This window comes from Athene cunicularia (assembly GCF_003259725.1).
Source record: "Athene cunicularia isolate RWA chromosome 7 unlocalized genomic scaffold, athCun1 chr7_part1, whole genome shotgun sequence".
In the NCBI taxonomy this organism is placed as follows: domain Eukaryota; kingdom Metazoa; phylum Chordata; class Aves; order Strigiformes; family Strigidae; genus Athene; species Athene cunicularia.
The window spans coordinates 19942143-19966908 of record NW_020799107.1 but is presented as its reverse complement, the minus strand read 5'-3'; the positions used below and the strand labels follow the sequence as shown (position 1 = coordinate 19966908).

The window sequence follows — 24766 nt, the reverse complement described above, 5'->3', positions numbered from 1 at the left end:
GGGGGGGGAAGGTTGGGTTTTTTTCCTTTTTTCTTTTTTTTTTTTTTAGTCTGTTCTTTTTCAAATCTACTGTAACCTAAAATAGAAGCAAACTGAGAGTTTGTTACATGTTAAGTATACTATAATTATAGGTCTGATTTTTAAGCCAGTTGAGAGTTTTAGAGAAAGCAAGTTTTAACCTATCACCTAAGAAGATCAAGTACAATTTGCCTTTGAACTAGTTATTAACTTTGATGCCTGAAGTTGGTGGTACACACTTTTCCAAACACAGGTAACATCCAATTGCTGAACACTAACCAGAAATTTCCTGTTTCTTCGTACATAAAGACCTTCAGTTTATTTACACTCCTACCTATTCTAAATGTGGAAACAGTAATGAAAAAAAAAACCAAAAAAAACCCCAAACAAAACAGCGTTGAGAAAAGTTACCCTGTGGAAAAATGGCTTTTTCAAAAAACACATCATGCCTTGAGAACTTCATCTCTCTGAATACAGAAATGTCATGAAACTGTTTTAAATGTTCTAATTGTAAATCTAAACTGTAGCGTAAGTAGCGTGAGGAAGGGAGAGGTTACAATGAAAATCAGGTTTTGGTTGTCTCTGCTTTTGAATGACGACTGGTAGAAGACAGAGACAGAGCCAGCTTCAAGAAACAAAGTTCTCATCTACCAACATCTTTGAAAAGCCAAAGCCTTTATATTTATATACAGTGTCCGTCATTTTTGTGCGTTTGTTGCTGTCAATATTAGCTGATACATAAACCAGTGAAAACATAGAAAAAAAGTTTCTGATCATGAACAATTCCTAAAAGCAAACAAACCCAAAAAAGTATAGACTTTTGGGGTAGAATACATTCTAAATTACATGCCATGAGTATACATTATGCAATTGTATTAGTTTCAGTTTTCACAGTCCACTGTGAAATGCAAGAGAATATGATCTTATTGTGTGCCTGAAGAATACGATAGATTTTAAATACAGTTCTGTCAAGGGTGCAGAGGAATGTTCTCTTCCTCAGAGCAGGAAATTAGAAGACATCAAAATACGCGACTTTTCATTAGAGGAAAAAGAGGATTAAAGAGATTAAAGAGAAAATACGCACTTTGCCATGTAGTTCCAAAAAGATATTACTACTGTTACACTTGAAGAATGGATGGATCTTTAGCTTTAAGCAAGTTGTGCAATTTATGAATCACTGTATTAAAGAACACCATATGTGATCTATCAGCGTTCCAGAAATAGGTTGCTTACAGCATTCATCCATTAACCCATTTCCTTGAAAAGCAAAATGATTACAAATAGAAGAAAATCCAGATGTTAAGTCTCACATGCTGTCTTAAAAAAGGAGGGAGAGGAGTTACAAAATAAGCTGTAAGGACTATGCCAGAACATGAGAAATTTGCTAAGATTCATCAAACTATGGGAAAACAATGATAAAGACCCATGTGAAAATGGAAAGTGAAGAAAGAACAATAAAAGTATATTAAAAAATGCATTCACTTTTACAATCTTTATTCAAGGTTAAACTCCTTTTCTACAGAAACAAGTTGAGGCATTTGCCTGTCTCTTTCAAACAGACTAAGATAAAAACTGTCTATTCTTTTCACTTCTAGATTGTGTGTGATAAGTTTTGTGGGGCAATAACTCCCCTATGCCCACTGCAAAATAAACTTGAACTTCTGTATAAAGGCAGTCAAAAAATGGAGAGTATTGCACTTGGCATCCAAGTCTTGTATCCGGGATTCATTACCTACTAGTTATATTACAAAACAAAGTTGAATGCAATCTGGACATACACAATACAGGTTAACATGGCACTTTTATAAATCAAATGAAAAATTTTCCATTTAACATACATTACTGAAATTACCATTCTACAGGGTGTAAAAGATACACAAATACCATAAAATTGCTAATGATTATTCTTTTATTCAGTTTAACTCTTCAGTGAATAGAAGTATTTCTATTAAAAAATGTTTTGGCCACTCTCAAGGTCCAGCCTCAGGTCAAAACGATATTCGTGAAAACAGCAGAAAGACTTTTTCATCCCACTCACCACACAGAAACCCACTCATAATTTGGTGAAGGAAAAAAAAAAAAAAAGAAAAATATGAACTTTGGTACAAATGCTACAGGATAAAAATAATAAAGTTAATTAGAAAAGATGAACACCACTGTTGTTTTTAGGGTGAATGCCAAGTAAGATCTTGAAAGTTCTTGAAATCCGTGGGTTTAGTCAAAATTTATGATCTAAATTAATGCTTTTAAAAGGATGGCTTGTATGAATGAGCCTAGTTCTTTGATACCCCTCAATAATAGAGGCTTTCCTCACCAAGCCCTTCTATTTTCTCTCTTTTGATGAATTCTTAATTATTTGAATGTTTTCCATCCTGACGATTTTGAAGGTGCACAAAACATTTATAGTACAGTCAGTCACAGCAGGGAAATTGCAAAACACACTGCCTGATTTCTGCACATCTTTGAGAATTTGGAGAGAGATTGCTAGGAGGAGTAATTGAACTGTAACCGTTGTCCACACACCAAATTGGATCTTTGCCGATTATCAGAAGATGCAAGTAATGGGAAAAGAGGAGTAGCTTTGCGGAATGAAACCTCCTATAGGAACAGGGAGTGTAGGCCACCACGTGTTTGATATGAAATGCAAACACCACTTTGTTAATAACATTGGAATATTGAAATGTCTTCCAGTATTGAAATGGGTGACCTACAGAAGAAGGGCTTTCAACCCTCGTATTGAGCAGCAGAATCAACCTTCTCAGAAACAGAATTAAGAAGGTAGTTAATAAACAGTATAGGTTTTTATTACTTCAAAAGTAATAAAAATGTTTTAATTTCTGTCAGAGAGTTTCTAATTTGATGACTTCTTCATGGAAAACAAAAGAGTAACAGATAATTTACATGGGCTAAATCCAGATTTCCTTAGTCCCTTAGGCAATCCTGACTCAAGTGGAATCTGAGACAGAATCCAGGGCACAGGTTTGCCTCCCATGGATTTATCCCTGTGCCAGGGAAAGAGGATTTGGTCTCACATGTAACTTGTGCTGACATCTATGGGAGTCTAGTGGCTGGAAGGGCTGCAGATACAAGCCTTTGTCTGTGCACACTTTCCACGATGAGATATACAGGAATACTGAAGAGTACAGATGTGAACCTGTAATTAATCTGTTCCCGTTTAATGACAGCCATCATTTCCTTCACACTGCAGTAATTTTATATTGAATATGTGGTTATAGCAACACCTTCTCTCCAAAGGCATCTGATACTGTTTATTTCTCTTTGCACAGAAATATATACTATAGGTTCTAATCCACTAATAGACAATATTAACCAGTTTGTGTAAACAAGACAATCTTTGTAAACCAAAACTAATAGTTTCACTGAAACTAGATCCTCATCTGTAGCCATTGACTCCAGTAGGCTTTGGATCAGGCCCTAAAACAGGCATGGGTCAGAGCCAGCTAATAAATCAGTCTCGCATCCAGAAACTGTAGAGGATATAGAGACTGAAGTTGCACAGACTTAAAAATTATTACAAAATGGGCATTGAGTATTTTGGATCAAATATATGATTTACCATGGGGAATGTACGTATTTGTCTGTGACTGTGTTGATGATGTACTTTTGATTCCTAAGTCTTTTGTAAGTACATTTACGTTCCAGAGTACTAAAAATTACAAAGGAAAAGAGATATTAAAAAGTAAAGTACATTATTATTATTATTATTAGCTGAAAATAGAGCAATGACATTGTTTATGCCAGCATGTTAGCTGCTTCTGTTGTTGTTTTTTGGGGGTTTTTTAGCTAGTGCTATGCATGATAACAGCATTAAAATTTAAGAATTTATGGCAAGTCATTCGTAAGTAGCTAAAGCTGAGATTTAAAAACTGTCATTCATGTCATGGAAATGAATATGAGGTGGAATCCATAGATCTATTTGTTGCTTACTTTGAAAAAAAAGCCAAACCCAACAAATGGCTCAAAAGAGCTGAATACATTATTTCACACATGAATAAATAGTTTGACTGATGGGCATTGAAAGAACCTCACAATTTTGGATATATCGACAAAAGAGCACTGTCATTGTGTGCAATACTGAACCTTTGTGCAGAAACTTTTCCTGCGTGTAAAGGGCTCCTGCAACAGTTCATGTAATGGTCCAGCATTCAAGGTTTATTCTGAGTCCCTGAACAGGATGTAAATGGTGCAATGGGGTTCTGGTAATCTTCTGGTTTAAAGTTTTTTTACAGGAGTCTCTAATTTACAAATATTTCTCTTTTGCTCTGGATCCACTCTACTAGAATTTGAAGGGAGGATTAAAAAAAAAACAAACAAAAAAAAAACAAAAAAAACCCAAACAAACAAAAAAAGCAGTCTATGCCTGGAACAGTAAACAGCTCTGCAAGTGAATAAGGACTTGATTTAGTTTTCCCTGAGATAAACCCAGGGTCTGGGTTCTTAAAGAACATCAAGCAGCACCAAGGACAAGAGAAGAGGGAAACAGGGCAAGAAATAAGAATTAGAGAGGAGATGTTTCTTTGTACCTTAAATACACGGAAGTTAGGCAATAACGCTACTTGTTTCTGATGAAAAACTATTCAGTCACACAGGCGGTATGAAGAACCTCTAACCTCAATAGTTTAAGCAGCTTTCATGAAAAAAAAAATCTTATTAAATGTAAACCAGCTCACCAAATAGACTGGCACAAATATATTCATTCCTAAACAAAAATGTATGGGATTGTGTGTATGAACAATGTAGTGTATAGCCCATTGTATATATCTAATTTCACAAAAATAGGCTTACATATGATAATTTTTAATTCTCAGTATTAAGGAGAAAATTAAAAATATTCATTATGCTATTTTTTTTAAGATGGGGTTTTAATGTTAAAAGGTTTTTTTTCCATTTTTCTACTCACTTTTGCCACTAATTTGCTATCTATAATTTTCCCAACACAACATACATATTCTTTAACAGAATTATTATACCACTGCAACGTGCAAACAAATATCACGTAACCAGCTGAGAAGAAACAAGTGTTTTTAGACTTCCTGCCAGTAGAACTATGTAGTGTCAGAGTTGCTAATAGGAATCTGTAGCCGTTGCCCCTTTTTGCTTTTCTTGGTTCTTGTAAGTTACATTTTTAAAAGTGGTTGTTGAGCCTCTGTACAGTGGATTTGTTTCCTAAAAAAACAAACAAAACCAGAAGAGATGGGAGTCATGCACTGTTTAACTCATCTCCCCATTGCTTCAGCTGCAAGCAGATGTAGCTGCACACCACTGCCTTGAGCATACATCTTCAGCAAAGGGACCATTTTGGTCCATGATTCCTGACCCAGCATTATGGTGCAGGTTGTACATGCACCAGCGGGTATCATTCTGCTTCCCAGTGTGCAGAAGAAGTTGACTTGTACTCTACTTCATGAGAAGCTCGGGCCAGACATCTGCCTGTCCCAGCAATGAGTTCCCAACAGAAAGCAATGCAGGCTACCCGTGGAAAAGCTGACACACATTTCAGAAACCTCCTGGGTCAGAGGGGATGTCCTCCTTCTACAGGTTTCTCTACAGACATTCTGAATCCATGCAAACTTTTACCATCCAGAATATCTTTGGAAATAAATTATATGCCCTAAGCAGGTGTTGTGTAATGATGTCTTTTGGTGTCTTTGGAGCCTGCTATCTCATCATGCTTGTATGGGCAAATCAGTGAACAAACGGCCCATCTTCAGTTTGCCCAGTCATAATTTTATAGTCAAGTAACACACCCTCCTCCTGATATTTCTTCTCCCTAGTGAGGATTTTTGGTCTATTCCTTGTACAGAAGTAATTTTGCATCTTTAATTATTTTTGAAAAGCCTTCATAGCTCACTTATATTCCAAACCTCTGAAATTCAAACTTGTCTGTATGAGGCAGCACAAACCAGTCTAGGGTCAGGAATGTGCTTCACTTCATATCTGCCTCCTAGATTAAAGTAATGTACATCATCAAACAATGCTTTATCAAATATGTCTGATATAATATGTGTATCAAATGTTATGGCTGGACCATTGTAAAGCATAGAGAGTGTCTCAGCAGTGACATGTGATTTGTCACGGTCCTCTTGCTTGAGCCACACAGACTACCACGCTCTAGGACAAGGACAAGTACCACCTGGGATTTTAATCCTGGCTTCCCATCATTCACTTCCTATCATTTCCTCTTGTGACAGAAAAGAAAATTAAAATGCTTCTACCAAGTGTATCATTTTCTTCTCTCTTACCATATGTAGCCTCCCGAAGGATTAAGAAAACATTCTCAGGTGGCCTTGCCTGGTAGTAACTGTTTTTCCTATCTCAAAACTGAAAGGCCAGCAGTGTCCATTCTTGCAGAAATGTTGCAATCCCAGGTTTTTGTACCAGAACGGAGCCGGGTGAATGGCAGCATATTGCCTGCCTTCCTGACAGCCACTAGAAATGCTTACTCAACATGCTTTTTTTCAAAGAGTCTCTTAAAGCTTTTGCAGAAGAGCAAAAAAGTCAAGGGATGAAAGGAAAGAAGAAAAGGGAACATGTGGTATAAGCTTGCATTAGACATCCACAAGCTATAGATAGAAGTTAAGGCCTGAATTTCTCTGGCCTTTTACCTATATTTTGGATAGTTTACATTCACTGCTCCTCTCCGTGGGCTCTCATCATGAAAGAGGCCATCAATAATCTCTTTCCTAAAAAGGACTCTGTGTCTGGGAAGAGGGACACACCTCTGGTAATTACATAGGCAGCACACAAATTTGCTAAAACTAATCAAAGGCGGGGTACTAATTAAAAAACAACTAATAAAAAAATGTTATCTACACACTTTTACACATGGAAGAAATTAAATTAGGAGACCAAACTCTAGCTACTTTTCACCCCTAAAAAACTGTAATTTCTTTCTAGAATAATAAATGTAGTGAAAACCTACCAGTAATATCTATCGCTTTAAAAGAACAAAACCAGGACACAGAATCTTAAAGACAGTTGTGCATCATGCAACCGAGTTAAAGAACTTCATATAAAATCCATGCATCTAACGTACCGTTTGCCATTTAACTTTTGATTTTTCTGCTTCAAACTTGGCCACCTCTTTCCGGTCTTGAAGTGACACCAGTAATTTCCATATACAAAGTAAAACAATGCCAATGAGAAGTATAGCAAGAGTGACACCCACTATTATCATCGGGATATTTGGAAGCTGTGGGCAATCTGTGGAAACAAAACCAATTATGACTGTGGATATCCAATCAATAAATTTTAAGCAATTAAAAACAGCCAAGAGGCATGCTTAGCTTCGCATACACTGCGAGCTGTGCATGCCTTTTTCTTCAAGTCTATGTTATTTTCCTCCTGCTAGATTGCTAAAGGGTTTGTGAAACTGGCTGAAAAATATGGCATTAAAATGTTAAAAAAATTAACTGCTAAATTCTTCCACTGCTCTTTTGCCATGTTGATTAGCAGCTGCCGGATACAGACACAGATTTTGAAAAGTTATAAAATTATTTGCAGATCTGTATCAATAGAATTCTAAAAAACAGGGCCGAGTTGACAAGATTATGAATGTTACCATGTTACGGCTGAAGCTCTACTTCAATTAATTGATATTCATTGTGTTGCAGAGGAAAACATTCTAGCAAGATCTGCATCAAGCTAAAGTCACCAATGATCTTGAGAAAATAGACAAAACTACAATTCAATCATGAAAACAATGAGAAAAAAAATCCTTTAGACTTGCTGAAAACATTGGACTGAAGAATTTGAAGGAATTTTGCATCTCAAGTTCTGTAATAAATTTTATCATGCAATATTTCAGAGAGTCAAAATTGAAATCGAAGTTTTTGCTTTACCAAAACAGAAAAAAAGTTTGATTATTTTAATATTAAGAAGTATTGCTCATGCAAGTTGGTGAATGCTACTATTTTACAAAATTTTCTGCTGAAACATGGTTTAAGGACATTGAAAAATTCATTTCAGTTTGGTTTGAGGAGTGGGTTGATTCTATTACTGGGTTACTGGTGCCATGATTTCCATTCCATAATCAATGTCTACAACATTTCTGAAAGTTTCATCTCAGGCCACATTCACATGCACTGCAGCCACCACAGCACAAGTTTCAAGGCCCAGGACCAGAACAACAGATGACAACAAAACTGGTTATTGTAGAGTTGGAGGACCACTACATGGCATTTAATGAACTGTGCCTTCCTTAAGAAACTTCTTCTTTTTTTTTTTAAATCTACTTAAAATGCATAGTAAATGTATTTAATAATGAGAAAATGTTACACTTATATTCCTGAGTCTAAGGGTGTAGTTTACACAGGGATGCGCATCTTTAGTACTAGCTTTGTTAAAACCATCTTTGCTATTACTTTGTAAGAGTAACCTACACAAAACCAGACTCTTCTTATGGTAGAAGCTGCTTTTTTGCACAGTGAAATCACTTTGATTCTCACATGTATGCTAGAGAAAGGCTACACAAAGGGTTAATAAATGCCATTTCTGCCAACAGAACAAGGTTACAAATCTGCGTTAGCTTTCCTTAAAACATAACTGACATTTAGTACTGAGACACTGGGTGTGTCAAAAAAAAAGAAGAATAGTTTTTATTGCCTGGAAAATGAACTGTTTCACAGCTGAAAAGTGGTGTCTGTGTTCTCTCCTGCCCGACATGATTAGGAGCTTTAATGAAAAATCAGTAGTGAAACAACAGTAAATAAAGAAGTAATGTTAAATGAAAGGATATAACGAGGTCTGTTGAATACCTGTTATTGATGCAAATGAATGATAAACTAGAGCTTAATGATACTGCAATGTATTGTAAATGTATTTTAGAATCTAGAATGTAACTGTAAATATATTTTAGCATTTCATCAGGCATACCTAATCAGATAGTCTTTTGGATATTTGTCCATCTATGAAATATAAGTACTTTCAAAGTGAATTATAGTTTTCTAATATAATGCAAAATGACATTTGGTATCATCATCTTGGAACTGCAAAGGACTTTAGAAAAATTGACTTACTCTCGCAGCCCAGGTATCATTCAGTCCATTTACATGAAATGCCAAGTATTTATTTTACTACTGCATTAAATAAGTACTTGAGGAGGTGCTCTTTTGGCTGGGCAGAGGAGAGCTACAAACACAATGAGGTGCAGTGCTGCTTAAAAGAGCTCAGCTTCTAGATAGCTCACCCTGCCTGTGTTTTTAAAACAGATTTCACATAGAAAAAGCAATATTCACTGCTTACCTTTCTGTTCTATGCTGTGAATGACTGTCCTACCCTGTTCATCCATAGCCAGTAGAAATGTGGTTATACATTCATTTTCCCCCTGCAAAGAGCAGGGAATGGATTTATCCTCTGAATAATCTGCAGGGGGAGGGAAAAAAGTAATTAATCAGATCAAAGGAAATTTAACATGGAGTAACAAGAGAGACTGCTGGCATCATGTTTGTCACAGCCTCGTCTGTGGATAGTAAAGAGTGAAAGACGAAAGCAGAAACACCCTCAGAATTTCTACTAAATTTAATGACTTGCCTTCCAAACCAAGGTTTGTTTTATTTCTGATTTTTCACTTACGTTTCTGAAGAACCGATCCAGGTATTGTCAATCTGCACTGACCATCTCATGCACCTTATTAATCTAGCGTACTGTGAATGTCAATGAAGTGCTTCCAAGATGCTTAACCACCAGCTGTCTAGGAAATGTAATAGTCCCCAATTGTAGGACAAAGTAAACAGTATGTTCTCTTTGGTTTACAACTACTCTTTCTGTGTCTAGATTATGTTTCAGAAGTAGACATCCATATATCAAACAGCAATGGGTACTCTTAGAAGGTCTGCTGTTTATTTCTTCCACAATAGCCCTCTTAAAGAATAGTGTGTCCAGTACTGTCACGGCAGTAAATACAGATTAAGAACAGAAAGCTGTGATTCTGGGGTATTTGTAATGTGATCCCAGGGAAGCAGATAAAAAAATGTCTGCCCCCATTTATTTGTCTCTTCATTTAATATAGATCTGCACAAAAACTTAATTTTTTTTGTTTTCCAGATGCTTCCTAACTCGGAAAACTTTTCTGCTGAGAAAAGTTCATTCAAAGGGAAGAGGGAGACAGGAGGAAGCTGTCTGTGAGGACAATATAAAGCAAATAAGATGACCGAAAATTGAGACTACAGATCCAGAGCCAGAAATGAAGTCATTCGGAGCATAAGCATTATATAATATTTTTACAGAGTAAAAATATCTGACCTTATAACTTACGCCACATCTGGGGCTGAATGCCATTATGTTTCCATATAACCCATGATTAGAATAGCATTGGAAATCTAGGTATGCTTTTCAATACATTTTTAGAAAAACTTCTTAGGTTTTATTTTTAGAGGTTAAAAAAAAAAACCCAGTAAGCTTCTCAAAATTTCTTTTAAAATTATTGTCACCCTCCATTATTTCTTACCTGTTCAAAACTTACTGAAATTTCATGAGGAACTGTGCCAAAAATCTTAAGTCCTCAAACTTTAATATGAAGACTAATGAAATATAAAGTAAGAATCAAACAGGAATATAGATTTTAAAGAAACCTGTGGTACATAAATGAATAAATGTTCACTTCTTTTTTTTTTTTTCCATATTTCTTATTATCATAAGGTTTGGTCTTATAGAGAACACTATTTAACACCACAGAAAATACAAAAGTATAAACAGTTGACTACCCTACAGTCCTTTTCTCTGCTTGTTATAAAAAGAGAATCACATCTGGTTGGATTTTAATAAAAACATGGTCTTGATTTGTGATAACCTTGTATTTAACCTGTTGCCTGTCCTTGGTGGTCGAGCAATGTGATAGCTATCAAGGTGACAGACAGACAAGACTTGCTGATTTAACAAGATTTGGTTTTGTTAGCAGGGCCACAAACTGCAGACTGAATGTAATGAATTAATGGCACTCATTGCCAGGTCACAGTTCCAGTAACACTGTCACAAGTTTTGCAATATTTGTTGTTTCCCAACTCTTTTAAGCAAGCAGAACCAAAGAATATTAGCCTGCTTTTTTTTTTTTTTAAAAAAAAAAAAAAAAAAAAGATGAAAAGACTAGTTGCTAGCTATTCTGAAGGTAGAGAAAAACTTTCCGTCATATTCCAGATATCATCCAGAAGGCAGTAACTGAAAATATATTATTTTTAAAATGTAGTTTTAAATTTAATGTTATAATTTGAGACCAAAGGGAGCAGAAATCTGATTATGTGCAAGGATGTAGAAACGAAAGCATAGATGCCAGATCAAGCTATTCAGAGCCCAGCTTATGCTTAGTATTTTTATTTCTTTGATGTTATTTTTAGGATGAGGGATCACTAAGAGAGACTACTACATAGATTACTTTCAGTTCATTGCACAAAAATTTGTCTAGGCAGATAAACTCCTGTAATTTACACCTGTGTAATTTTCTGTGTTCTGCAGTGAATCATCATGCTTTTCCCACTTCTGCCTGCAGCTTAATTCCATTAATTTGAATGGTATTTTAAATCACTGGAGTGACACTGAAAGAAGAATTGGGTGACAGTGGCAAGCTGGAACCTCGAAATGCAAAAGCCTGTTTCCTAACCAGATCCTTACATAAAAGATTCAGCAAAATTCTGACTACAGATTTAAATGTCATTATGCCATTTCTTGTTTGTCTTTTGCTCAATAAACTGCTTTTTTTTGAACAGTTTCATCTCACTTGAGACAGAACAGAGCAGGGTTGATATAGAGGATTGTTCAGGCTGCAGCATCCACTCTGTTGATACACTGGGAATTTGTGTGGTGTCAACGCTGTGGAGTAGGAAAAACTGTTTCTCCAAGGAAAGTGTGATTGTCCCTGCTGGCCTTGTGGCAGGAGCAGCCCGGTGCCCTGTGGGTGGGGTGATGGCAGGAGCACAAGGAATTGTGGTTCCTCCTGGGTAATGAGTAGACCAACAAGGGCTCATCTTACAGACGTCTGGCAAAGGGGGGATTAGTCCAATTTAATATTCAAATATTAAAAATTGATGAAAATAAATATTCAGAAGTGATGCCTGCCATGGAGATAAACCCAGTAAATGTGAAGCCACCAGCACCTCCAGAGCTGCTGTGCCATCCCGTGCCCTGCTGGGTCCCCAGGCAGAGAGGCCACCCATGCCAGCCACACTGGTGACCCTGCTGCTGGAGATCAGGAAGAGAAACACCCAGCACCCACAGAGCTGAAGCAGAGGAGCAGAAAAGCACAGCTCAGAGGCTAAAATAGGCATTCCCAGGAAACAGGAAAATGTAAAGCCTAAGCTTTTTTTTATTACTCCACAGTTCCAGTCATTGTGTTGCAACATACACATGCAAAAGAGAAAGTAAATCTTTGAAGTGCTAATATTTTATTTAACCTAGAGATATTTCTAGTTTTCAAAAAGCCTTAAAGCATTAAAAAAGCTGAAATATAAATTAGAGAGGAGTATGCTACCATGTGAAGTTGCTCAATAGTATGTCTTAAACATTATGTGGTGGTCTAGTTATACCACTTTTTTTTTTTCTTTATGTAATACAGTTTTGATTTTAGGATTTTTTTTAATTATTACTTTGAATATTATTTTTTTCCTCCCAGGACTTCTTAATGAGACTATCTGCATACCAAAACAAATCCTTTGAGCTACTGCACAAGCGTTTAAGAAGAAACACAATATGCAACAGCTTGTTTTCTTTTTCTTTTTTTTTTTTCTTGAGGGGTTAAGATGGGAACAGTTATCCAGCCTGTTGGATTGAACAGTTGCTGTAGCTGCTGCAAATAAATTTTAAATCTAAAGAAGCAGCTGACAGTCCCAATCAGTGAAGCACAGGACATGAAAAAAAGGAAATAAACAGGAACAGGAGATGATGTTGTTATGCTCATATTCCTGTGACCTCTATGTATGTGAACAGAGCCATATAAATGACTGTTTCTGCTCTTGATTAGTATTAATTATCTTTGGAAACAGAATGTCTTATGTATTCCTAGCTACAAATATCTGACATCTGGCAATAACTTACTAATAGTCTACTAACTACAGTTAGTTTACTAACTACAGAGATACAATAAAAGTGCCTAAATGTTTTTGAAGCTTGTAAAGACATTTTATATTTATAAACAAATACTGATGTCTAGAAAGGCAAAACATGATAATAATTCTAATAAAACCACAAAATTAGAATTAGTTTTCCTCACAAAGGCAATATTTGCAATTTTTGAACTCTGTATTACGGAGTGGTGTCATCAAAAAAAAAAAAAAAAAAAAAAGATGTAGCTTTGTTGGAAAGATGTACATCAGTGAAATTTCTGCATGCATGCAGCTCCAGATGGGCTTCCAACTGTTTACAGACACAAACCTTAGATGTGCATACAGCATTCTGGATTGTCATCTTAATTCTTATATTTGTCTTATTTAATGCTTATGGTACATCTGTGATGTGGATATAACGTACCTATGTCCTGCCTCACCTAACAATTGTATTTTGCTACATGACTTGGACTAGAATTGCCATTAGAATAAATTCACACTGCCTACTGAACAGACAAGCACCTTCCTCTACAGGAAAGATGCACTATTTCATTTAAAGTTAAATTTTTTCCTAAGAGTACTATTTTATTCAAGCTTAAGTCCTATTTCAGAAATTCCCACTGGTGAAGGGCAGTTTTGAATTAAAATGTACAACTGAAAGATGTGCTTAGCCTTTAGACTACTAGAAATGTCTTTGCCACAGGATAAAGGGCTGCGTCTACCTGACAACTGTAACCAAGAGTCTGCATAAGGACTGGAGCAAGATTTTCCATTTGTGTGGTAAAAGAAGCCACACTGGAACTCATGGTACAGGCGTGACAAACTCAAGGGCTTTCATCAGCCACTGATTTGCAGGGACTGATATTTATTAAATTCTAAACTTTCTTACATAAACTGATTAGAAAGTAGGCATGATCCAATGAGTTAATTAACCTGGAAGTGTAATACCAGTCCTGATCTGCATTTCCTACTCTACCACAGAAGAAACGCAGACAGACAACAATTGCATTATGAGCCTTAATATAATTCCACAGCAGAAAAACAAGGCTACTTTCCAATATAAAATTACTGAAAGTGGAACCTCTCACTAATTTCACACACATAGAAATGGAAGACTGAGTATACAAACCCTTTGTGGTGCTGACAGTTGCATCAACCAATTTGCATTTTTCACTGCATTCTTCCGGTGACTTGTCATCAGAAGCCAAGTGACATTCCACACAGCTCCTGTGCAAAATAATTCAGCAGCTCATCAATCTCTGCCTGTCGCAAAGCAACAATATGAAAGCCAGTGCATATGCATCTGCACTTTAAAAAGAAGCTAAACAAAAGGTCTTGTGCTATGGATACAGTAGTTCTCAGAAATATGACAGGTATTGCCACCAAAAAAAAGGCCCAACCAAAACAAACACCCCACCTGAATAAAGGTATTGTGGATATGCTCTCTCTTGTCCTCTTTTCTCTCACAGCTTATTAGCTACCAGACACAACCCCAGGCAACATTATTCATGTAGGTCTATCAAAGACATGGGGTTACTCACACATAACATTCATTTTCAAAAATAAATATTCTGAAGTAAGCTCACACTAAATACCAGCCAAAGGAACATCTATCAGATGAACAATATCTGAAATTGACTTCAGAGAGATCAAGCTGGGGCACCAAGTCTAAGTCTTCCTTTGTTGAAAGTCTATTGAATAATGTATTAAAACACTATTCAGGTCTCCCAGCAGATGTCTCTTGAATGTGATTACTTGTCTCAGGAATCACTTACTTAGATCCTAATTATACTAATGCAATTTATTGGGAAATTATTTACTTTATTTAATGGTGGAATGACTGAAATATTATTTAAAAACATAGAGTCTAAACCAATTCCTTTAGAAGTCTCTGAAAATCTTCCAAGAAATTCAATGAAGATTTTAATAAATCCAGATTTTCTTCATGGAAAAAGGAAACAATGAACAGACTTCATATATGAAAATTTTTGATGCAAAATATATCTTGCTGATTCTTCACAAATAGCTTCAGCCAGATTGGGGGGCTGAGACTCTGGGAAGCAGCCTGAAGGAACGACTGCTTAAAGAAAAGAGAACTGCAACAAAACATCCCCCCAAAACCTGGCCATCTCCTGTTGCACTGTTACATATATCCATGGGAATATGCTGAATCTGTTGAGATTATCTTCACAGGATGAAGATGACCTTATCACTCGCTCTGGAGATGGCAAATAGTAAAAGCAAGCAGGTAATGGGATAGCCTCTATCTCAGGAAGACAAATTCAGTGTTGTTGGTGTTTCTGTCATATTTGCCATGTTTCTCATACTACCACTCATTTTCTCAGCTGCCTAGCCATTGATCTCCATCCCCTCTGACCTGGTCTTTCAGCTCTCTCGGTTATCCTACCCAGGTATTCCCAGCGTTCTCTCTCTTTTGGCTTTCCCTGCCCTGCAGCTGAGCACGGGAAGACACTGAAACAGAGAGAAAAGATCTGCATACAATATACATGTTTAAATAGGCTAATGTAATGCCCATCGTGTAACTTTATATTTCTTATTCTCTGCCAAATTGGGCAGAGCAAAGCAGCAGTATTGTCCCTTGCATTTAGAGCAGTTGCATGCAGAAGTTCTCTTTACTTAAATCTTTTAACAAACAGATAGGCTCGCTTTTGTAGGTAAAATTTGGCACTAACATAGATGACGATTTAATCACATGCCATAGAATACCTTCTTATCTCAGATACAGTGTAGACTGCAACAGCAGGCATGAAAATACAGTGGCAGAACGCTGGTATGGAAGAGATATGGACCTCAACTCTAAATAAGTAAACATGACATCATCACAAAACATTAATGCAACCTACGCTGGCTCAGTGCTCAGCAAGCGAAGCTGGGGTCATTAATAACATATATTCTGTGAAACCTAATTCAGCTTCTAGCTTAAATTTCTACTGAAGACTGCTCATTCTGGACTGACTTTAGCCCTGCAAGAGCTCACATAATACAAGCATAAACATGGGTGTACTTAGAGTGGTCAGCTTTATGTCACACGTATTTTTGGTTGCTTTTCCTATTGTGCACCGTAGCATACACCACGCATCACAGCAGGGAAGCTGCATAAATTTTGTATGCTCAGTGAATGGAAGACATTTCACCATTTACAATCAATTTATCATCAGCTTATACATGACATACAGCTACCCACTGATTTCATCCCCAGACTATGACCTAGTTTATCATAGTTAGGCCTTTTTAATTCAGGCAAGCTTAAGTGAATTTGGACTGTGAATTTGTACGTGTAAAGCTTGAGCAGACAGCATGACCTTATTAATTCATATGCATGAGAATGGTAATACAAATGCCAATTTTTTTCTGTGAGTCCTCATTTTTGCTGTAACAGCTATGCTGGGATGTTTTCATTCTGTACTGTGGACTGGAAGGACTTTCATCTGTTTTTGTCTGATGGTATCGTATAAGGCCACCACCATTCTCATTAGTTGTACAGCCAGGGACAGCAGTGGAAGCATGATCCTGTATTTGTGCTGCTTGAAGGTGACTGAATTGTTTTCCATGAAGTTCTTTTGTACAAGAGTAATGCTGATAAATTGCTGATGTGTGAGTTTACAACTACCCCTCTCAAAGGGCAAAGAAGCTCTTGGGTTCTGATCTGTAAATCCAGTTTACAATAGTGGCAGCCAGCACACTGCTGGGGCAGTATAGGAAATAGAGATCTGGATGACACAAAACATCAGAGATGTAAAACAACACATTACCGCCTGGAACTGCAAGGGTCACCGCAGAGTGGGCATTTTTCACATGTTTGGCCTGAAGCCGCTGGATGGGTGCAAGCACACGACCCACAGATGCATTCGCCTCTCCCACTGCACACTGTCCCATCCTCAGCAATGCAGGTGCTGGTGTCAGTTGTGCAATTACAGTATTCACCAGTCCATCCACTGTGGCACATGCATTCCCCACAATCACAGTCACCATTGCCTGGAAAAACATTTATTACACTTCAAATCAGTCTCTTAATAAGAATCTGAATGATGGCCTTTAAAATCATTCTCCTTAATAGCAGATATTCTCCTCACTCCAACTCTTCTCGCTCTTAAACATCTTTCTTCCTCCCCCAGAATTTTCAGTTTTTAAGCCAGAGGATCAAATTATTGCTTAGACTGGCTGTAAGCCAGTGCTGCTCCATTCTCTTCACTGGACTCCTCCACACAGATCTTATCTCCTGACAGTGCACAACCTAATGGGTAAATCCTCTTTCATTTATAGCAGCATAATTTCAGCCTATCTATTCAGCACAATCTCATTGCTGGTTCCTGCTAGTTTAATGCTATTCCCATTGTTTCAGTAGAATAACTTCTGATTTATAATGGTATAGCCCCAGGAAAAAAATTATAAATACAAGTTCTCAAATTCTGATTGTATTTTACTAAGTTAAACTAAGAATCATTGAGGTTACTGGGTTAAAATTATAAAAATATCAGGATTATTTTAAAAGAGATTAATTAAGATTGCTATGCTTTAATAATTATGTCAGAGTGAAACTGTACACTGGCTAACAGCAATGTATGTCAAAATACTTACCTAAACCTCCTTGGAGCTACAATCATTTACAGCCATTGAAAGTCTGACCCAGTGTGATGTTAGCCGATATGCTCCAATAAAGCCATGACAACTTAGACTAGCTATGGTTAAAGGTGTCTCTTTTTTAAAGTTAGAAGCAAGCTAAACTTTTTTCCTTGTTTTAAGTCCAAATATTGTCCAGAAATATTAAATTACACGTTATAGAGAATTGATTGCAACTGAATATATAACGAAAATATAGATTCGCAAGCTCATAGCTAAGAGCAAGGCAAAGCTCTAAAATGCAGACGCTAAAAATAGCGTCAAGGAACTGTACCTCCACACTGAAGCCCTCTGTGTCTCACACACGAGAAGTCATCGCATTCACAGCGCGGCCCGTACACCTTTCCGTACGGGGATGGGTGGCAAACGCACTGCCCGCAGTAGCAGTCGCCTCTCCCGCTGCAGGAGTTCTGCTCTGCCGAACCCTTGCAGGAGCTGGCGCCCAGGGAGCTCTCGTCACATTCGCAGCGTGGCCCCACATACCCCGAGCTGCAGACACACACCCCGCACTCCAACGATCCTTTCCCTTTGTTGCATTTTGGGCTGTTCATCTCTGCCTTTGCCTGACAGTTACAGCTGCACTGGGGATGAATTTCCATTTCCAGTGTGTCGCTGAGCCCCACTGGTTTGATCACAATATGCCTTCTGTTTTTTTCACAAGAGGAGAGACTTACAGTCACATTGAAGGAGACCTGGAAGGGAAAGCGGTGACAGCTCAGAGCTGCAGCACACGGAGCTCTGCAGGGTGCTCTGGAAGCACGTGCAGAGGACAGAACATGAGGGTTGTAGATACCACCTACTTTTTTGTAACTTGCTTAGTGGAAGATAATTTAATGAAGAGCAAACTCTCTACCTTGGTGTCCTAACTTCTCTGGACTTCATGTCTGTTGAGAATTTGTTCTTTACTTACTGTGTCTCCCACTTTCACGTGAGAACATTTTCTCTGATGTGGAAAAAAGGTCTCATTGTTACAGATGGCTGTGAAAGAGAGATTGAGCCCTTCTGTCTCTCCCAAGATCTCCAGCTCGACCTCGGACCTCAGCTCCTTAAAGGAAAAAGGCGTGAGATGAATGAAGCCGTAGCACTGCCAAATGCTGCTAATGCTCCATGTCTCTGTAACATGGACTGTAATTTATCCTTACACACTCGTGGGTTTGGCACTTTATTTACAGATCTCTCTATTGCAAAAAAATTGGGGATGAAGCAAAACAAAGCAAGTGCTGGCAGAACTGGCTTTCAGTGGAAAGCAACGGCTGTATCATTTTAATATCTGCTATCATGGGGCTTATTTCCTGCCCTTGCAGGAGAATAAATTCAATGTTTTATTAAATCATCTTTCATCACTAAGTGCTCTGCTGACTGACAGGTTTTCCTTTAGCTCTGGTCTTACTGAGGAATGGATTTGTGTCCCTGATTGCATTGCTAGCACTAGGCTTTTCCTGATTAGCCAGCCTATGTCAATATTGCTCCCTCTTTATCTCTCCCGGTAGAATCAAACCTCACAATCTCTCTCAGGGCAGGGCAGGCTCTGAGTTCAGTTTTGCCTCAGTGTGAGGCCTCCGTGGGTTAGGCCGATGTTTCCAGGACCAGAGCCAGAGGCAAGACCCACAGAGAGCTCCCACAGCCAGCGGGCTCGCTCCCTTCCTTTCTTCTCCTGATGGAAATTCCTTTCTCGTGAGCTGTCAGTGCTCTTTCAAGTTGTATTCAACAACATTCTCGTTTCTTAAACTGATTCATTCCATCAAACTTGTGTTTCTTAAGTGAAAAACTTACTTCTTGAACTCTCATACCAGGTTTTTATATTTAACTCTCTAAAATATTTTATAGCAACTTTGCTTACACAACTTAAAATTAATCCAAAGCCCATAGCAGACCATGGGGAAATTCCCTATGACTTCATTGAACTGTGGATCCAGTAAATGGAAATTTTTCAAAAGTACCTTAGCAATTGCTGAGCAAAAGTCCCACTGACTTGATTCTGTGCTCTTACAAGCTTAATTGCTTTCAAAATACCCCCTGCACTTGAATCAGAGCATGAGGGGCTCGCTGACTTTACTTCAGTGAGTCATTCTAGTAAAGGCATCGGGATGACTCACTGGAGTAGAGGTCTGGTGGGGTAAACCAAATAAAAGCAGAATAGGTATAAGACTGCATTAAAAACAGCTCCCTGTCCTTTGTACGTGTCCTGGATTCCCTGGAAATTTGTCTTAGGGTTGTGTTCGGTGGAGTTTTTAATGTCTTTTCATTGGGAAACCCTTGTCAGTAAACCAAAGCAACAGATGTCATGCAAGACACATTCACATACTACACAGAGCTCTTTCCAGCACGCAACCAGAGCAGTAAAACTGTGCCCTGGGCATCAGGTTGGTAATGTTGGTGGCTCTGGATAGGTCAAATTTTTCCTTCACATTTGTTTTAGAGTTAGGCGTTTATGTTGCTTTTGAAACAATGCATAGAGTCTACAGTAACAATTTGTTTGCAATAGATGGGCTCTCACAAAACTACCAAGTATGTCAAACCTCTAGATAAAACTGTGAACACTGATATGTGCTAATGTTATGGGAAATAGCACCAAATATTCTCTCTTCCACCAGCTGCAAAACTATGAGACTCAAATAGAGTGCAACTGTGAGAGAAAATTAAGTGCTGCTGAACAAGTCATAATACTTTGAATCCTGGTGTCTGTACTGGGTCATTTGAACAAGCCTTGCTGTTGTAAGAGGTCAAAATATACACCTTATGCCACTGAAAATGAATGCATAAACTGAGACAAACTCCAGTTTCTTATATCTTAATATCTGTGAGGACTTTTAATGGCTTGTTAAATATGTTAAGCTGCCTGCCATAGTTTGCAGTAATTAGTGGACAGTTTAGTGAAGCTCTAAGCCATTCACAGAGAAACATCTGTGGTTCAAAAAATTTTCTGAATGAAAGAACAGACAAAACTGTTGTGCCCTTGTGTTACCTGTCTTTTTAAATATATTATTAGTCTGGTGTTATTTTCCTGTAAGTGAAAGGACCAAGCAGTAAAAAAAAAAAAAAAAAAAAAAAAAAAAAAAAAAAAAAAAAAAAAAAAAAAAGTGGAATTTTTCTGAAATTTTAAAATCCTGGGATGACTTTAATCAAATGGCCTGGTATCGGACACAATGCATTTTAGCCTACAGCTCTGCAATACAAAGTTATGCAGAAATCAGTGTTAAACAAAGCAGGCAGAAATATGCTTACAGAAGAAAATGAATCATTCTTGGAAAGAACACAAGAACTCTTTGTAACAAATATTTTGACAGCTCAGACTTTCTTAACTTGCTTACTTCCTCTCTGAAGCTTCTAGATAGCCACACATGGTGAACAGTATTAGCAAACCTTGTGTTTGTACAGCAAGCAAAGACTTGAAAGCACTTTCAAAACATTAAAAGATTTAGCCTAACTCTATTCTTGGGGTGAGAATAGTTATTTATTCCTTTTTTTGTGGGTAAAGAAACACAGACACCAGGCATTGAATTACACTGCTGGGAGTATGATGAAAAGTCTGTGACAAAAATGGAATTAGATCTTCTGTTTTGCATGTGATTTTTAACCATAGGTCTACTCTCATTTTCCCCTTCCCCGTCCATAAAAATTCAGATGTCTTCAGTTACGCCAAAAAAGGTGGGTTTCAGTGTTTCCTGCTTGGAAGACTTTCAATCATGAAGCAGCAGTATTGTTAACCTTTAAGGTTAAGTGTAATAAAATGTGCTTCAGGAAATTTTGAGTGTGACATGTTGCTACTTGTATACTTTGTATAACTTGAAACTTATGTGGGATTTTAAGAACCTATGAGCAACTCTGGCGCGTGGTCCAGACATGCTGTACCTGAACAAGGACACGAGGAGTCGTGGCCCGAAGGCAGGAGCACAATTCCTGCAGTCACCTTCCAGCCTCTACAGGAGGTGAGCGAGCACGGAACTCAGAGCCCCCTCCAAACCCTGCCCCCAGAACGCCTGAAACCAGGACCACCCAAAATAACTCAGGAGCTGCACCGAGGTCACCTCTGACAGCGTTCAAAGATGATCTGCTCAAAGCATGCAGCAGCTAAAAAACCAACAATGTCCCAGACATCACAAGCAAGGATGCTGAGAACAAGACAGCATGCATCTTTTTGCCTCTGTATAAACCTTGGTGTGCCTTGTCTTGTGTGCTGCAAGCTCCTCTGGTCTCCACATCTCAGGAAGGACTCATTGGAGTCAGGGAAGGTAAAGAGAAGGTCAGCCAAAGTCACCAAGGGGATGGAGCAGCTGAGGAGAGACTTAGAAGGGTGGGATTGTCCAATTTGAAGATAAGATTGGAGGGGTGGAAGGTGTCAATGATGAAATGTTATGAAATCGTGAAGACATGAAGATAAGGTGAATGCAGAGTTATACACCAAACCCCTGACACCAGAATCAAGGTGAACTCAGTGATACTTTAAAGCACAGGGAGTAGTTTAAAATGGGAAAAAGAAAATATATATCTTGAAGTAGTGCAACTGGGCTCTTTTTTGCCACAGAAGGCAATAGGCACTGAAAATATCAGCAGGTTTGAAAAGGGAAGTAGAAAAAGTGGACAATAGATGCATAGGCAGACACTGAGGGTAAGAGGCAAGGATGCACTCTCCGCCTTTCCAATGTTCCAGCAAGGCAGAAGGTGCCATGACACTGAAGCTGAAGGAAGCACTGTTCTGCACTTAAAGGCAAAGACACCAGGACACAGAACTGGTACGATTATTTTATGCTTTTTCTATTACTTACTGGACAACAAAATGGTATTTCAGTGTTAAATGTAGGAACCTTTGTCTGTACATTAGAGTGCCAGCCTCAAGAAATCCTGGTGGGGACCAGATGTGACTAACAACAGGTTGGACTCCAGAAGTGAAATCCTGGTGCCACTGGATGTTTAGCAATAGTTTTCCTCATGTAAAAATTACCCCTCCACTATTTACTACAATTTGTAGACTCCCAAGATTAACCTTAAAGTTCTTAGCTTATTTAATTTTCCACAGGACAGAGAATCTTCTGGTATTTTGTATTCAATTTAAAAAATCATAATTTACCAATTGTATTACTTTTTATAAGAGTTAGAAGAATTCAGTTTGCCTTCCTGTCATCAAGAACAAACTAATTTTGGGCATAATGATGATCATCTCATTCAGATGACAGGAGGAAGAGCAGAAAAAAAAAAAAAATGGAAAGAAACAGAAGTTATTCAGAAAGAGTTATTTGGCACTGTAGCCAACTGGTAGAGCAGGTTTTTAAGAAAAAGGGGTGAGATGGAAAGAGAAATCTATGGTATATCATAATATATGTAAATTAATATATCTGTGTAAAGAGATGTAAAACTGTCTAGAAAAATTCCCCTGACAGAAAGGAGCCAGGCAGCCAGGTTACATTTTACAAACAAAGCTCTGAAGAGAAGCACTGTGTTTGTATTCCTGTCATCTTTACAGCATTTTTTGCTATTGTCTAAACAAACCTATTCAAGTGTTGGTATTATCTAAACAAACCCATTTTAGCTCCCGTGTTCTTCTTTTTAAAAACCTCAGAACAGCCTCACAGGGGCAGCATCAAATTGCTAAAGCAGAGAAGAGCACTAAGCACAGGGTAGTGCTTTTTTCCCCAAATATTCCTGCAGCAATTGTACATCTGCTCTGGGGACAGCTACCAATGAGAAGTTGAATCCCTGTTGAGGTATTGAACAGGGAGACCTGAATACTTATATTAAAGAAGGTTTAAGAGCAGGTGTGAAATACAGGACTATGAAGAAGGCATGACAGATGAGACACTGATGCGAATTTAATATTCCAGCAGAAAAAAGGAATGACAGGAGCTTATAGGAATTGTGTTTCTATGCTCATTTAATCCTCAGAGTGAACACTTTTCCTGTTAAGGTCAGCACCTAAGCATAAAAAAAGGATGGTCTTTGATTCTTTTTAAGCACTGGTTACAAGATATTTGTTTTTATCAAACTGTGATCTAATTTTGAAAAAGTAGACATGCAGGAAGAAAATACATTATAACCATCTTACCTGATATGCATCAATGATCAGCTGAAGAATATTTCCAGAATCCTTCTGTAGTCGTCCAACAGTAGCTCCAGGAATAAGCTTTGCATAGTTCTGAAAATATAAAAAAGACAAAGGCTAGGTGACAAGGAGCTACCATCTGAAAAAAAAAAAAAAAAAAAATGAAGCCAACTAAAATAAATAATAGTGACATTTTCAAGGACCCTTTTAGACTCAATTACACACATCCTGTGGAAAAAGCCCTATGGAACAGTGCTAATTTCAGTGAAAATTAATGGGACATATGTTGCTAAAACATCTTTGATACTATAGTATTTTTCAGCTCTAATTTTTCAAATTTAGAAGAAAATATATTCTATCAACCATTGTGTTTTTCTCTAATAAAAATAACCAAAGCCAGATTCAGCTGCTCTGCTGTTGGTACTGTTCAAGAGTCTTGAATTCTACATCCAATAACAGCAGTCACTTTTTTAGCTTTGCAAGCAACTGAGCATCTTGAATTCTGATTAGTGAGGGCACAGAAGTTAAGAAGTTTAAACAAAGGGTTACAAGAACCTTGAACAAAGGCCTTTAAAAAAATACTGGTTTATGTTTGATGTAACACCCCAAATGTATCCTAGTAGTCTTTGGCTAATGTATGTTGACTGTATGTTAATAATACAGTGCCAATTTAACAATTTATTTCAGTGACACTTTTTTTTTCTCTTTTTGCAATAAATTGCATTGTGACACTAACATGACATCTAGCAGCTAGATTTTAAATAAGCTCAGTTAAAATTTGTCTTGCCTGATTGTTAACTACCTGAACTTCTCTTGCTTGTACCTATGCTTTTGGAAAACAATGAATCTTCATCATTTAGAAAAAAACAGATTGTAGCATTCATTTTCTTTTGCAATTTATCATATCAATGTTGTTATTTTCATTAAAAAGAATTCCAGAGAGCTATTAATAAACATAGATTATTTGATACTCTTATAGCCCTGTTATACTTTACATTTCCAAAAGCCCTGTGATTAC

At 37.6% G+C, this 24766-nt stretch overlaps 1 protein-coding gene across 3 annotated transcripts in view; it reads right to left on the bottom strand.

Moving 5' to 3' along the window:
* Positions 1 to 4883: 4883 nt before the first annotated feature.
* Positions 4884 to 24766, bottom strand: part of ITGB6 (integrin subunit beta 6) — a 47905-nt gene continuing 28022 nt past the window's right edge. For all 3 annotated transcript variants that reach the window (XM_026853009.1, XM_026853008.1, XM_026853007.1), the window contains 8 exons: positions 23752 to 23841; positions 18622 to 18756; positions 17986 to 18403; positions 16844 to 17066; positions 14200 to 14297; positions 9283 to 9402; positions 7076 to 7242; positions 4884 to 5205 (listed from right to left, as the gene is read on the bottom strand). In XM_026853009.1, coding sequence (XP_026708810.1) covers positions 5104 to 5205; positions 7076 to 7242; positions 9283 to 9402; positions 14200 to 14297; positions 16844 to 17066; positions 17986 to 18403; positions 18622 to 18756; positions 23752 to 23841 — 1353 coding nt within the window. In that variant the 3' untranslated portion in view covers positions 4884 to 5103. The remainder of the gene's footprint in view (positions 5206 to 7075; positions 7243 to 9282; positions 9403 to 14199; positions 14298 to 16843; positions 17067 to 17985; positions 18404 to 18621; positions 18757 to 23751; positions 23842 to 24766) is intronic.